At 46.8% G+C, this 16,738-nt stretch overlaps 2 protein-coding genes across 2 annotated transcripts in view; one reads left to right on the top strand and one right to left on the bottom strand.

Annotated features, from left to right (window-relative positions):
• The window catches only part of KYAT3 (kynurenine aminotransferase 3), a 411,900-nt gene that overhangs the window by 331,531 nt on the left and 63,631 nt on the right, over window positions 1-16,738 (top strand). The window lies entirely within an intron of this gene.
• Window positions 1-16,738, bottom strand: part of LRRC8C (leucine rich repeat containing 8 VRAC subunit C) — a 59,626-nt gene that overhangs the window by 13,046 nt on the left and 29,842 nt on the right. The window contains exon 8 of the mRNA XM_040072521.2: window positions 9,887-9,977. Coding sequence (XP_039928455.2) covers window positions 9,887-9,977 — 91 coding nt within the window. The remainder of the gene's footprint in view (window positions 1-9,886; window positions 9,978-16,738) is intronic.

Raw genomic sequence — 16,738 nt, 5'->3', positions numbered from 1 at the left:
AGTCAGAGACAAAAGTATCGGAACCAAATTAGACTTAATAAATCAGCAGATTGAATCAAAGGCTGATTGTGAAACGCCACACCGTGGAGCAAACCAGCCTCTCAGCGGTTGGTTTATATCAGAGGGAATGAAGGAAAGCAGTGAGGACAGGTTGGAAGTGACGATGGCTCTTGCCAGCGCGGCTAAAGAGAAAAGCGAGGCACCGGGCAATCCGCGTGATGTCCGCCGCAGAACACACAGGCAATCAATCCATGAACTTGCTGCCCACGAGGAGCTCCGGAGGAGCCCGGGCAGGCAGCCCGGGGGGTTTGAGTGCCAGCAGCCGCAGCAGCCCGAGGGAGCGGCGTGCCCCGGCTGGCGCTGCCCGCTGTCACAGCACGGCCACCAGGCCCCGGGGATGAGCGCGGCCTCGGCTCAGGGCTCCACAGGTTGAGCTGCTCGGCACGGCTCCGTGTCCGCCGAGGGGCTGGGCGCTGCCTTGCTGCAGCACACAAGGGACCCCGCTCGGAGCCAGGACACACCGTGCCACACGGGCAAACACACGGGGACACGAACTTGATGCGCCTCCTCATTAGGCTGCATTCGTCTTGTGTCTTGAGAGACTCTTCACAAAGCAAAAACATTCATGCTCAGAAAACTGCCCCTCTGGTACAACCCTGAACAAAGCTGCTTTTGGCTCGCAGCACCTTCCAGGCCCCAGGCTCTTGCTAGGTGACGGCTGCTATTTTTAAGCGGATTCTCACAGAGCCACTTCATTCATTTCATGGAGCGGCACTGCTGGGATTGGCAGCAGCCCTCAGGAGCTCACGCTGCCGGGAGTGAACAGTGCCGGCCACTGCCACTGCCCCACCTCAGCTCCCCAGGCACGGCCTGCAGAGACACGGCAATGAAAAGCAGCACAGCGAGCAAAGCACAGGGAACAACTGGGAGGCTCTGCCTTTGTCTCCCAGGCAGGTGTGACAGCACGCGTTCCTCGCTGAGGCAGAGCCCCAGCAGCACCATGACAAGCTGGCCTCGGGCCTGCCTGGGCCGTGCCGCCAGGAGAGCGGCACCCTTCCCTAGGCACTGCTCGGTGCCGGCCGCAGGCAGCAGCCACCCTATGCCCTGGCTATGGCCTCCCTGCCCAGCAAAGCCCAAGAGCCTGTCTCTGTGTCCTGCTGACCCTCATGTGACAGAGAAATGGAGTCACCGCTGCTTTACGTGCTCAGGCAGGAGACCAGCACTTGCCAGAGCTGTGTTTGCCATGCTACAGGCGTTACTCACCAGCAGCCGAGCCCTGTGGTACTCTGTCCTTCCACTAGTGGTTACTCAATCACGTCACACGTGTTGAAGAAATCGGTGTCATCCACTGCTTCTTTCGGGGGAACAACCAAAGCTGTGCACCAGAATCAGGGCCCCTAGATGTCAGACAGGTAGCTATCATCCAGAAACTGCTGGCTTGGCAAGGACAGGGTATGAATTATACACCAGAAGGAAAAAGGAGATGGAACATAGCTGGAGGAGAAAGAAACAGTGATATGGACAGCTGGGACGCACCAAAAATTGGTGGGATTTCTTAAACTGATTCGAAAAGGTGTTTAACTGATTAGCCAGCTGACGATTTAACCTCATTTCCCTGACATCCCATCAGTCCTTCTCAGACGAAGGATCAGCACCTCCCAAGACTGGCAGAGCTCAATCAAGCCACAGGTGGTAGGGGAACAGCCCTGATCCCCACCAGGGAAGGAAGGAGCTTTCTTCTTGCTATGAGGACCCTTGGGCTAGAGGCTGCAGGACCACAACTTCAGCCCAGCTGAGTATAACAGAAGGGTCAAAGCTCAGATGTCCTCAAGAGCCAACTCAGACTGGCACTGCTTGGTCTTTCACATCAGAGATCTACTGAGAGGAGAAAATACTAGGCCAACCCTGCTCTCATGGCTGTTTTAAACATACTGCATGTTAGGATAAATTATGAAATGCCTTTTGGGAATAGCACTGCAAGAAGGTCTCTGAATAGGTTCCCATACATGATTTATTGCACATTCATCTTCATTAAAGGAACAGAGCACAGCTCGTATTTAACACAAAACCAACTTGTGACCTGGCAGCAGGGACTCAGCAGAGCTCAAGGGCTGTGGACCACGTGTGCAGGGGCCGCCCACCAGTGGATTTTTACACAGGACAAGGCATTGCACACCCCAAACCCCACCATCCTTTGTTGTAAACATTTCTTACTCTGCACAAATACCATAAAGCCACTTTTCAAATGTTTTGTGCTGTTTGGCCTCGGCTGCCATGGGTCAGGAGGTGAAGTTAAGCTGGAGTGCTTTTCAGCACAGGGCCTGAGGCTGTATTGAAAAGCAGAATTTTGAATTCCTATTTGACCTGCTTTGGAACTACACACTGAGACAGTTAAATAAGCACAAGAAAGGGAGTTTTTCAGTCAGGTTGATGGTGATGTATTCTCAAAGAGGATATTTAAGCAAAATCACTGGTCTGTGCAGAGCCCCAGGGCTTAGGGCAACATAATATAATTCTGCCAATTATAATTTTGCTAAATTTCTATTTTTAGGTGGGACTTGGTCCTCAAAACAACCATAAGGGAAAACCAGTATAATTTAAAACAAAATCTGAACGAAGATCAAGCCAGCCATTACTCAAACCATTCTAGAAACAAGCTTAGGAAAACAAATTGGATGTGAACGCTACAAAAATTCTGGTCTTTTTATTTAAAACTTTTCAGATCACCCATGCCCCAAAATTTGACCTGTCTATTGGGAACACAGTTTTTACTGCAGCATGAGCAGCTGCCTATAGTTGGCTAATTTATAGACCTTTGGAAACTGTGGGTTTGTGTGCTTTGATCTTAGCAGATGAACACATCATTTTCAGCATGTGCCCAGAAATCCCCCTCAGCTCCTGGCACTGCCCGTGCTGGCACCACAGATGACAGATAATGGACCTGCTTCACTTCATCACCCAACCAGGAGAGGACTAAAAGTAGATGCAGGGACAAGACACGAAGCCTGGGAAACTGAGATTAGACTAAAGGGGAAATATGTTGATAAGGGCTGGAATTAGTAACTCCTAATTCCCAAGAGGTTTATGTTCCATTCTTATCTGTGTATTCTCACACACATTGTACACGCAGTGAAATAATGTCTGAACTACCCTGATGTTCAGTTTTGGTAATTATTTTGCTACATGTTTTCACTGATCAAAATGTCCAGCATTTTGGTATGTGTAGGCGCTTGGTCAGTTCCTGTATAACATACAATAAAACCTCTGCTACTTCTTGTATTTGCAGCATTTCAGGAGACCAGTTTCCCTGCTAGGTTTTATTGCCATTGGTGTTTCCTGTAATATAAAATTCAATTTAAAAAATTATTTTTAAAAAGGCAAAAATTTAACCTGGAAAAACTACTGTGAATGCTGGCTTGTGTTGCCACTGTTTGAAACATGATGGCTCCCTTTCTGTTTGTTGACTGCAGTGGAGACTTTCATAGGAAGAAATACCATCACTCTGAACTAAGAAGTACAAACAAATGATGCTGTTTCTTAAACATAAATCCCACGTAAAGGAACTGGAAAGACATTAAAAACAAACCATTTGCATCCAAACAGTTATTTTTAACAGTCCATGAGTTTACTGTATTTTCAAACAAACTCATGTCCTTGTGGCTGAAGCTGGTGAGGAAATGTGACCTGGAGGAACAACAGAGAGTGAGTCAGGAGTCCCCACTGGGACGCGGACACGGACAGCCTGTGCACGCCACATCAACCCGCCATGCCACCACTTCTCCAGCTGCAAAACAGAAAGGTATCTACTTTCTTTAGTACCTTTGGGGGAAATACGAATGAACTGTACTACAAAACCATAACATTGCTTTTTTCCAGTTTCCTGCAATGCCTGAATCCAGACTGATACCATGTCAAAACTCCCCTGAAAAGCCACTGAAGTGAATTTGATTTCATACCACACATTACCAAAATTAGACATCACAGTTGGTATTAGTTTGCCAATCTGGGGAACAGACCAAATACAATTAGCTCACAGAAGGTATTCCAGTACCCCCAGTTTGGTGGTTCTACAAAAACGTGTGACCCCTGTGTGACGGCTGTTCCGAGTAGGGAAGGGGTTTCATCTCCAGATGCACTGACTGGGGACAGCTAGGCTGTGCCACCCAAACTCCAGCAAGGTCCCAAGCAACAACCACAGAGCTGTGTTCCATTACGTCAACTGCCAGAACGGAGCTTCCCCAGAGCCGCAGCTCCGCAGAACCACAACCGTGGGCAAGATGCCAATGGGGGATTTAGTGCAGGAGAGAACTGGAAAGGGTGTAACTTCCAGAAACATGCTGAATACCTAGTCCACTCTTTTCCCTCCAAGCTGCCGAGGCCCACACTGCAAGCATCCCGTGCACATCAGGTTTCAGCTGCCCATCTGCCTAACAGCCAGGAGGGAGCGTGGTGCATTCAGAGGCAGCAGCGAATCCCCCTGCTCTGCTCTTGATACCATCTGCTGTGGCAGTGGAAGCTCAAAGACCTGAGCACAGAACTCAGAGGAGACGTAAGGGTCATAGAGAGGAGACACAAAGGACATAGAGAGGAAGCAACTTTAATAAATAGCAGTTCAAAATATATGTTGCAATTTCCACCTACATATACAGTAAGTGCTGCTTTGGCAATGAATCCCAGACAAGAACCTTGTTGTTCGTTCAAACTGAGTCATAGCACTTTTTCATGTATTACACACCAAAAAGACTTCCTATTGTCAGCAGCTCCTTGACTTCAACTTGGCTGGACTAAAGACAAAAAAATGTTCAGTGCAAGATTCTGCCAGATAAAGTCTCAGTGAAATTAATAGGAATTCTTTCCGTACCAAGCACGTGGGCCTGTGTGAAGACTTGGCTTTGCTGAGCTATTTCTCCAAATCTAAAGAAAAGTACACTCCACGCATTTCCATGTCAAAGACTACTTCAAAGGCAATACTTACCATTTTTCAGCTCTGGGAGTAACATTCTTTGTTTATCAGGGCTATCACTCAAGATGACTGCCCTCTTTCCAGAGCTGCAAAATGGTTTTAATGTGAGTGAAAGCTTTTAACAGCAAACCAAAGCACCAAGCAAGTAACTATCCAGTAAGTGATGTTTTAGTACTCCTGAAATAAATCTAAACAATTCAGAAAATAAAATCACATCAAGTTTTAATCGAAGTTATACCAGGTTTTCCACAAACACTATTTAACACATTCGGATAATGAAGACAGAAACAATGCTGTTAAAATGTCTCAGAACAGACAATGTCACATGAATCAGTGCCATTCATCATCAAAGAAATAGGTGCCTGAGGCTAATACAAATGCTCATACTTAAAAATGTTCAGCTGATATAATTAAAAATTAATTCCTAATTGGGACAGGAAGCACAAAAGGTCCATTCTGAGTCTTAAGCAGCTCAACCATCTGACAAGTTAGTTAAAAACATTTTTTGCAGTGACTGAGCCAAAAACATTAAAGAATTCCTGTTTTCATGATCTGGGAGACTTTTTCATATAAAGAATCTTTTTTTCTCCCACTTGCATGCAACACAAAAGGGCCTTCTAAAACTTCATGATAGTCTCATAAAACATGGATCCCAAAACACCTTGAAAAACATACAGGGATTCTCTGCCTGAAGCATGTGGTGGATTTTCCTCCCCTAAACCATCCTTTGTTACAAAAACCCCTGACAATAAAAGTAAACTCATGGTCTCATCCATACTCCTGAAAGAATAAGAAAGACTAAAATAGACAAATTCAAGCACATAAATTGCATGTGATCTACACACTCAAAGAGATAACATTATTAACTACAGAATCAGAATTCCTGTTCACATAGGATGACTTTTAAAGATCATGAACTGGAAAACCAGGACTACCTTCTTGACTGGACCTTTTCAGGACAGTGTCCATCCACAGACCACTGAAGAGGGATTAGCTCTAACCTCATTCCACCAAAAGGTCTGCTGCTGCATAAAACAGGAAAAAAAGGCTGTTTCCATCAAGCCTAAACTGTGAGATAAAAGCAGTTGCTGGGGTGGATTCTAACACCGCCATAGCAGGTGTGTAAGTCTTTGAAATTATGTCATGGTTAAATGACTGCACAGAGCAAATGCTCTTTTTAGTCACATTACACTTAAAAAGGGCCTGTTCTGAGAATACTGTCTGTGAACACTGGTGTAAAACTACCTAGCCCTGAGACAGCTCATCATTCACATCAACTGGAATATGTTATCTATTGGTCCTTGCTTAGAGCACCAAACCCTCTGACAGCAACCTGCACTTCTGAGCTGTTGAATTCTGTAAATAGAATGTGTATCAGGACCTTACTCGGCTGCACGCTCAGGACAGGGCTTGACCTGTGCCCTGCTTCACCATATGCTCCAGAGCAAGCAATTAGTCCAAACTCCCACCCTCCTTTCTGTGATAAGTAAATAAAACTGGAAATGTTCTCAGCATGTTGACAGTCTTATTGCTAGGTTGTTGAATTTAGGATTCCCACCAATAAAATGTCACTATGTACTATTGCCACCAAAGGGAGATGTGAGCTAGCATCTCCATTTTCAGACTATAGGTTAACCCAGGATCAGAAGCTGGTATAAAAGGCTGTATTCTGCTCACCTGGAAGTCAATGGAAAAGTTAAAAGTTTACTTTGACAGAGAGAAATGGATTTTTAATACTATGGTACAGAACCAAATGTTTTTACATGTTCTGGTTCAAATTCAGTGGAATTTTATATGCTTGTCACAACAGTGGCGCTAGCAACTTGCCCTGGAGAACGGTGCCATCCTGTGCTTCAGGGGAGACCTCTGTTTTACTTTAAAACCAAGAAAACACATGCACTGTATCTTAAGGCAGGATTCTCCCAAATAAATGAGAAATGTGCAAAGCACATATGCATGGCATTGTCCTACCTTTAAAAAAATCTGACCAAATCAAACACCAGATTGTAAATCAGATCTTCAAGTGAGAAGGAGACTACAGAAAGTCTGTACTGGAAAAAATCCGAATAAACCCTCATCCTGGTCCAGACATATGACTCTTCTGAATGATACAGTTGTAAAGTTTATGCTGTATCTGATTTGCTGCATCTGCCAGGCACTAAAATCAAAAATGAATACAGTGACAGAAAGCTCATCTAGGGTCTGACAGGTCGAAATACAGCTCTAACACACTTTGCCTGCCCAGCGATGGGAAGGCAGAAGGGCCTGCCCTGTGTTATGAATAAAAGCAATGGAACAAATGACATGCTCACACCTGGCCAAAAGGCTGAATCAAACCTAGTGTCTTCCTAGCTAGAGAGAGGTCCTAAAACACAAACCCAACAAAAGTCACTGCACTATACCTTGAATTTGCAATAGTTTTGTTGCACGAAATCCCTGGGTAAACAGCTCAAGGATGAAGAGAGTAAAGTTTCCATTATGTTGAGCATGTGAAATCCAACACTTGTTAACAGTCTTTTCACAAATCCTTTTGGAAGGGTATCGCTTCTTTGCTTTATCAAGTAAGGTTTTAAAGTCTTTAGAAGGTTTCTTTCTCCTGAGAACAGTTGTTTCATTTTCAGTGTTTTCTTTACTACATAGCCAGCCCTCCCCTGTACTTCACAACTCTGACAATGAGGACAGCACCTTTCCACCGGGTTTCCTTAAAGAGGAAAAAACTGTAAAATTAAACTCTAGCTCCTGTTATTGTGAATTGTTTGGATGGCAATAGAATTTTTTTTTTTTACTTCCCGCAGCTCTCAAAAAGCCTTGGGTTGGGAAGTGCCTTTCTGGCGGTGAACATGGCCCACTTCAACCCGTCGCAGCTGAGGTCAATGGACAATCGGGGGAACTGCTCCTCCCAGCACTCTGACCCAGTTCATTATTTTGGGTCTGGCTGCTCTGTCCCTCTGGCGCTGAGGCCACCTGAGTATTGTTCAGTGCTCCAGCCTGCCCAGCCCGGATGCTGCTCCCCTCCCCTCCTGGCCAGAGCTCCTTCTTGCGGGCCTCAAAAGCCAGATACCGAGGTGGGATGAGGCTGCCTCAGGAAATCAACTTCAACTGGTACAGGAACTGATTGCAAGATAGCACAAAGCACCGAGTGAGCACTTGTAAGGAGAATTTAGCAGTCTCTGATTTCATTTTTCACTGAAATCCAGCACTAGCCTTTTCCAATACTGGGCACACAAAGGAAATAGATTTTTAGCCTTTCCATCTGAAAGCTTATTTCTAAAACTGCTTACAAGAGTAAATAATAACAAATAAAACACACAGAACGTTATACTGTGGCAAAACCTCTAGCAGGGCCTGTCAGTATTCAGACTGGACAAAAACAGCAGCATGGCAGCCACAAATTTAGCAAACTCAGAAAGTAACTGGAAAAGGAAATGATTCAGAAACCACAGGTGCTCAGCACCAGCCTGCTGAGCCTTGCTGGCAGCCCTGGGACACAGGCACTTGTGAGACAGCAGGAATGCAAGGCCAGGTTAAAATTAGGGATCATCTCAGAACTGTGCTCAGCCCAGCTCTCCATGCTGATCTGCACCACAGGAGCAAACAGGTTTTTCCAGGAGAAGGGTGAGCCCAGGGGAGTGCTACCCTCTTGACTGCTTTCATCATACCAAAAAAAAAAAAAGGTAAAAGCAGTTCTAATACACCCAGGGGAAGGAAGGAGGGGTGTGAGGGGTGGGGAGAAGGCAAGATGCTTAAGTGGTTGAATTGGGAAGGACGATTTTTAAATTATTATTTATTTCCAATGTTGTCATGTTTCTCTCCACTATCTTGCAAAGCACTTTTCTGCCTGTACAATCTTTTACAGCATCATTCAAACCTTCAGTGCTTTGTGGGAGCAAACATGACATGGTCGTCTTCAAACAGTGGTGCTAATAATACTGAGCGTCTCACCACAGGAAGTCCTAACTCCAAAAGTAAAAAAAAAAAAGAAATAATTAAAAGGCCAAACCAGAACTAACATACTTATCTGAGCATTAAATGCCTTACACTTTAACCCTCATGAAATAGGATACATTCAGTGGTTTCTCATAAGCCTCTCATTTTGCTTCATCAACTCTTTCTAATGAACTGGACAAACTGCACTTGGGCAAAACTGCCTATCCCTCTACGACAAGGCAGAGCTGGTGTTAAACAGATTTAAAATCGGGACGATTTGTTGTTGTTGGGTTTTTTAATCTCTTCAAAAAACGAGCTACGGACGCCGGAGCCTCGCAGTGCCGCCGGGGCTGCGCTGCCCTCCCGGCAGAGCGGCTCGCAGAGGCTGCGCAGCCCCGGGGAAGGACGGCGGAGGGACCGGCGGGCGCGGCGGCGGCGCGGCTGGACCGCCGCCTCCCAGCCCTGCTCGCATCCTCCCCGTAACGCGGGCTGCTCCGGGGCTTGTTTTCGGGATAAATAAGGCCACGGGCTTTCCACAAACCCTTTTCCCCAAAGGCTTTCCCAAGCCGTCCATCTCCACGGCGACTGCTATCCACCAGCGGCCCCTCGGCGGCCCCGCTCGGCTCCGGGCCACCGCCGTGCCGGGCACCCCCGGGGCTGCCCCGCCCGGCAGGGGATGCGGCGGGAAGGATGGGGCGTGGGGGGCTGCCGCGGCCGCTTCCCGGCGCCCCTCCGCGGGAGAGGAGCCGGCGGCGATCCCAGATAAAAGTTGGGCTCCTCCGGCACTGCCCAGGGTGGGAGGCGGCACCGCCGGCGGGCAGAGAAGGGCCGCGGCAGCCGCAGCCGGGCCGGGCCCGGTCTCTTCTCCCCGCGGGGGCAGCGCCGGGCCCTGCGGGGCGGCTCCGTCCCCGCGGGGCCCCCTCCCCGTGGCGATGCCCCGTCCCCGTGGCGGGCAGCGGAGCGCCCGGAGCGGCAGCCGGGCGCGGCAGCGCTTACCTGGTGCGCGGCCGGGCGTGCGGCTCGGGGTCACGGGCGGCGGCGGCGGCGGCCGGGCGGGAGCGCGAACATCCCGCGGCGCGGCGCGGGGCTCAGCGCGGCGGGCAGGGCCGGGCCGGGAGGCCGCCCGCAGCCGCGCTCCGCCCGCCGCCGCTCCGCCCCCCGCCGCCGCGGGGCCACGTCTCCGGTCTGACGCACGCGGAGGGAGCCGGGGGGCGCCGGTTGGGCCGTGCCCGGCAGCCCCCGCGGGCCCGGCGGAGGCCGTGGGCGGGACGGCCGCGCTCGGCCCGCGCCCGCCGCCGCCGGTAACGGTACCCGGGAGCCGCCACCTCCGGGCGCGCCCGCCGCATCCCCGGCCGGAGGAGCGGCGGGGCTGGGACCGGCGGAGCGGCCGCGGCGCGGCCGGGCCGGGTCGGTGCCGTGGGAAGCGGCGGCGGGCGGGGGGAGCCGCGAGTCGCTGTCCCCTCGCGGGCGGGCGGCTTCGCGCCGCGTCGGGAGAATGACAGCGCAAATGTGATGGAAAGATCTGGACCTCAACGCGCAGGGAACGTGGAACGACTATAAAGAGACCAGGCTATAAGGCGCTTGGGACTGTATTAACAATGGAAAAGTGTCTCGGAGAGTGACAATTGGAAACACAAACTTCTGGCCCAGCAATTCAAAGAGCGCAGTCGGAAAACTGCTGCTGAAAGAAACCACATGTTTAAAGGGACTTTGTCTAACATTTCGAGAAAGATTTACACCTCTGGCAGAACAAAGAGACGGGACAAATTCTGCATCAGAAGGAGGTACTTGCCCTCCAATAACTGCCCCTAACCTTAGGGGTAGCGTGTGTATCCCCTTAGAGACACTACGAGTATGTAAACAAGGAAACACAAATATATAAGCCCACTGGGGAGGAGTTAATGAAAACAAACACAACATGATGCCTCACAGCTGTTTTGCTGCAAAAATATTAACTACATTGGGATGTGAACCAAAGGTCTGCTAGGGATAGCTGTGGGGAATTCTCACTTCGTGTACTTTGTGACCGTCTGCTTCGGGGTCTGCTGGGGGCAGACTCAGGTTCCTCATTTGGGAGTCATGGATGTGATTTATGGCTGTGGGAGTTCGGGTCATCGTTTGCCTGAAGTGTTTGCTTAAGTGCTCTGTTGTGTTAGAGCTGCTTTGCTCAGCTGAAACCTCAAGGGTTTCTGAGGCACCTCAAGAAATGAGGGTCCGAGTCGACAGGAGCTGGAAGAGGATATCAGCACAGCTCCCTCACAGTCCTTCAGAGCTGACAGCCTGGGACATTTCAGCAATATTGCACCATTACATAATTTTAAGTGTTCCCCCCATACTTTGTGGGATATGGCTAAGAAATAAAACAGGACAAATGAGCAAGGTTTCCACGTGGACAAAAGCACTAGGTTTCTTTTTCTGAGCTGAAGAAAGTTCTGGTGACTGCTATGTTCATTTTATTGGTTTCTTTCCATTACTCTTAACTCCTGGCAGCAGCTTAGAGAATCCCTCCCTGTCCTGGATGGTTTCTTCTTTCAAACATTTGGAGGCAGTTGTTCTGTTCACCCTTTCATCATCACTTAGTTCATTTAGTCTTTCCTCGTAAGTCAGTCCCTCTCGTTACTTAATTGTGGTGCTGCTTTTCCCTGAACTCCCTCTCAGTTGCTCGTTTATTTTATGGTGACATGGTGGCCAGTAATCCTGCCATTGTTAACGTTTCCTGTTGTGGACTTTTGGGTTATTTTTGTTCAGAGTTACTGCAGTACTTGGAGGACTGAGCTAAGCTTCCCCTGTGAAGAGTAATTACAGGCAAGGTCACTGATACTGCAGTGGAAAACATGGTCCATGGGTAAATATAGCTGCTGAGTTTGGGGATGGAGTGCAGTTCTGGTGGAAGAAGGCCCAAAAATACACATTTGATAGTAAACACACAAGTGGGGCTCCAAATACCTTTGCTCTAGTGGAAGAATTCTGCTGCCTGCAGAAAAGTGTAATTTATTTGTGAATTCCTACATTATCTTAAGACCATCTAGGCTGGTGAAATCTGAAGTAACTCTGGAGTACTTCTTTAATTAAAATGGTAGGCAACCATTCAACCATCTGTATGACTTCAAGTTTTTGACATGCTTTGATTTCACTGTTGCCTCTTTTTCATTGACTCCAGAGGAATGTGGGACAGATCACATAAGAAATGTCATTACTCCAAAATTAGTACATTTGCCTTTTACTGTCAATTGGCTTATTCTGTCATTCATAACTCACAGATTCTCCAAGTGTCATTGCTGCTGAGTGCTACCTTGCAGTACTTACACTGTGACAGAACAAGGGCAGGGTTTGATTTGCTCTTGAGTTAAAACCATCACAGACCAGCCTCCAAATTCAGTTAACACAGGGACAGATTGCACTGCCAGTGCTTACATTGCAGTTATCCTCTCTTCATGGAGCCACGGGCTGATTCTCACATCTGATCCAGGTTCAAGATGCCTAATCCTGCAGTCCTTTCTCAGCACCAACTGCCAGGATACTGCCCCCATCTTTTACTGATTCCTGCTCAGAGTTCTGGGGGTTTTTTGTTGGTTTTTTTTTTCCTCTCCAATCCCTTCATGATTTAAGGATGCACCCTGACAAAATACAAAACCATCCCATACCCTGAAGTCTGGGGTCCCAAGAGCCACACTGAAGCTGGGTCTGAGGGGATAGTGCTGCACAGAGGTGGACAAGACCATTTACCCTCAGCTTCAAGAGAGATCAGGGTGAGAAAACCAGGGTTTGAGTGCCACATCTCTCTCTGAATTTGGAAGCACACCCACAATGAAAATGCTTTTCATCAGTCATCTCTCCAACAACTGTTGAAAACAGCATAATCTGCTAACACAGAAGAACTAAATTGCTTTCAGATGAAACACTGGTTCAGCTCACATCCAAAATGCATGATTTGACAGCTCTAGTACTTCTTAGCTGCTTGAAATTTGTCAGAATTTATCTTTTCCCTAGTTTGTTTTTCTCTAGTTTTGCATTTTAACCCTTCTCCCCCCAGATCTACATTTTTGAAATATGATTTTTAACTGTACCAGATGTTTAAATAATAGCAGTGCACTGGGAATACAGACTTCTAAAATAAATTGCACGGATGCTATGGGCTGAGTCTGGGAAGCTGAAGCAAAGCTTTAGAGCAGGATGAAGAATAGAGCTATTTCTTAAGCCCACAGCATTTTCTAAATACTAAAACTTGCTTTAATCAGAAGGAAAACACTGAGAGGATGTTTACTCTCATGAGCTCTTTTGTTGTTCCTAAGTGAAGAAGAGTGACATTCATCACTGGTATGATTACAATGAAAGTAGTGCAACTACCTCAGGGAAGAATTTGGCCCAAGAAGATTTCTCTAGAGAAGCTATTGACAGCTGTCCCCACATATTGCTGAGAAAATACAGAGCTAAAGACATACCAAAAGAAACAGAACTGGCTCCCATTTTTCTGACCTTTGGCTGAACTGGAGGTCCTGGATGTGAAGGCTGCTTTACCTTTGTAACACTTCTGATCATCATTAAGTTTTCTTCAGTGATCTGTCTGAAAACATCTTCCTGAGGAGCTGGGCAGCCTTGCCTTGCTGGCTCTTGCAGCTCTGAGCTACTGAGCTGTGCACTTCACAGGATACAGCATCTTATGTAATTTTAGATGTGATGCAACGAGTGGGGTTAGCTCACGTAAGGCGGGAGGGATGAAGCCCAGCAGCTCGAGCTCAGAGCCAGCACTTTATAATTACTAACTGCTACTTTCAAAATAACAGAGGTGTTTATTACTACCAATGAACATTTATGGGTGTGATTGAATAAACAAGCTGTAGCAAGGACAAACACTTCTGGTGGACGATATTAGGACAAGAATCAAGCAGCAGGCTTTATGTCCTCAGGAGGCAGCTGGGGCTGCCCCAGTGCTGCCTCCCAGCCTTCCTTCTCTGATGTTCTCTACTGAAAGGCTGTAGCTGGATCAGATACATGCAGGTTTTCTTCTGCATGGGAACCATCTCCTCCCTTCATTCAAGCACTCACAGAGACATGGCTTAATTCAAGTGTTTGGTTTCCTCAACAGCTTTCTGTCTCTCACCAAATTAGCCTGCTCACAACCAAATTCATGCACAGAATCTCTACATTAGTACAAAGCAGCTCTACTTTTAGGGGAATCTCTACCTGCCAGAGCAGTGACCTCTCCTGACCAGTATCCTGGCTCTGTGCTGTACTGGACAGAGTTACTGGTTACATGACCCGCTCCTCTGGCTGACATCCTGCAAAGAAGTAACAGGCTGTAGGTGGTGGTCCAGCTTACATCATGCTTTGGGCTTGGATGTTCTGAAGAGGAGTCAAGCCTTTCACTGTCATTAAACCAGCTTAGAATGCCTATGCCTAGTTACCTGCCTCCGAAATTCCACCGTGGAATTGCCCACCCTTTTGTCCACTGTCTTTAAACAGTTAAGTGTAGATCTTTTACTAGTAGCAAACCTGTGTCAATAAGTCATATTCTAAAAAGCACAAACAGCACATTCTTAACGAAAATATCTTTTACACATATAAATGATAAAGTAAATTGTTTGAGAAAGAAGTCTCTAAATTTTTTTCATGGTATTTTAAAACAGCAATCTCAAAATAAACAAGAAGAAATGTTTGTTAATCATCTGGAACTTTTAATTTCCTACTTTGCATGGGAACCTGAGTAATCAGACATATGGTATGCTTGTTAGCTGGGAAAGGGTCAGGATTAGAATAGATTCTCAAAATTAGAAAGCACTAAAATACAGCAGCAGTCTTGGCTGCCTAAACTTAAACAATGTTTTGTGTTAATTGCTGGAACAGAACAACACTGAAAAAACACCACACATGTAAATGATTCCCTGAATTCCTCTTCGTAAGCGGGAGAGAAAGTCTCAGGGGATTGGGAATTAGCTAGTCCATAACTTACCTGCACTGGGAGTTATCTGATACAGACATATCTGATAAGGAACAGAATCTGCTGGTGGCTTCTGTATAAGCACAGTAGCTTTAAGAGTTGTGAGATTCCTTAGACAGTAGAGGTTGTCAGCTCAAACTCATAGTATTTTTGGATTTATAGTGCTAAGCATCACTGAGCCAGTCAGCAGTGAAAGCATGTCCTGGGGTAAGTGTTCCTGCAGGGTGTGAAAGCGCAGTCCACGGGCCACGCTGCAGCCATCGGGGAAGGTACAATGCAACGAACAGCACTCCAGTCTCGTTTTGGACTGGTGTCATTCTCTCAGTCAGGAGGGCAATCGATGGCAGCTCCCAGCATTTCCTGCGTCATGAGACAAGGCCCACACAGAGGATGAATGGGTACGTGTTTTGCTGCTTATCCATGACACAGATCCAGGCCAACTCCACTTCTGCCAGCAGAAGTCAGCGTGGATCCTGCGCCGTGCTTCCTGCATATTCGTCAGCCACTTAACATGGAATGCGTCTGACCCCACTGCAATTATGCCTGCTATGTTCAGACTTGCCTCCATTTCAGTGCTCACAGGTAAAAGGGGCTTTTTCTGCTGTTGTTTTTCAGTCATGTATTTATTTCCTCCTTGCAGTTCACTAAGCGTCAATTTGAGTCCAACAACTGGGAAAAAAACCAAACTTTGGGATAGTTTACAATTTCAGCTCTGGCTACTTCCCCCTACTTCAGTGGGGGAATAGCCAAAAAGACCACGTATTTCATTGCGGTGTTTGGGACTGTTTGGAATAAGCTTTTGTGATGAGGGGGCATAACTAATAGCAATCTGTGGCCTGCACTAATTGTCAGTCCAATGTCATGCCTATTCAGGCCTCATACACACAGCATGCACCTGATATTTTCATTTTTGCTCTCATTTTTCTTGGTTATCAGTGGTTTGGTCTCCCCGGGACTGCACCAAATTCAGCCAAGTCAGTGACTTCACATTTAAAAGTCTCTATCATTAATTTCTAGAAGTGCTTTTGCATCCTCCATATTCTGGCTGTGAGCCATTCACCCAGGTAAAATATGATACTCTCAAGGCTCCAGACTTCCCTTCTCACAGCTGGAGGCGTTTCTGGTGGATGTGATTTGCAGACTTGTCCAAGAAGTCCAGGCTGCATTGCCAAAACTTTCTATCAATATGAACAACTGTCACACTATTCAGAATTAAGGCTGCATGTATTTCCTTATACACACATAAAGCAAGCACTCATGCAGCTGAGATATGAGATAGGGTTGTTTACTATAGCACAAATGCAGGGGATGAAACATCCATGCGAGCTCTTGGTTGAAATGGACAAGGCACATTGACTCTCTGTTCAGCAAGAGGCTGATTAGATACCTACGCTTGAGACATTTAAGACTCAATACTTCAAACAATTTCCTCTATACACTGGTTAATAAAAATTTAAGAGACAGAACTATGCATTTTCCTTTGACTCTCTTCATCTGCTGTATTGTGGTTTTAGAGCACTGTATATGACAAACCTTTCAGGAATCTCAAACACAAATTGAAGTTCCACTGAATCACTTAAAGCAGCTGAAAAACACCATCAGAGAGGCCACACAACTGCATGGAATGTGATGAATTTCCAGGAATAGGATTGCTTCCTGGAGATTATTGTGTAAAATACAAGTATAAAGAAGGAACAAAGGTAATGCTGACAGTGTCTACACCGCTAGGCTATTTTAGTTTGTGAAAAGAAGAATGAAGAAAATAGACATGCTGTAAGACCTCTGCTAGGCTAACAGGAAGCCTAGATGTCAAGAGCAGACTCTGAAACAAAACAGTGCAAAATTATCTCAACATAAAATATAACTTCTCTGTGATTTTATCTTATAAAACCAGATCCACTTTTAGCTTG

Source organism: Hirundo rustica, chromosome 9, assembly GCF_015227805.2.
Source record: "Hirundo rustica isolate bHirRus1 chromosome 9, bHirRus1.pri.v3, whole genome shotgun sequence".
Lineage (NCBI taxonomy): Eukaryota > Metazoa > Chordata > Aves > Passeriformes > Hirundinidae > Hirundo > Hirundo rustica.
The sequence above is the reverse complement of the archived record's forward strand: the minus strand, read 5'-3'. Positions and strand labels throughout refer to the sequence as shown.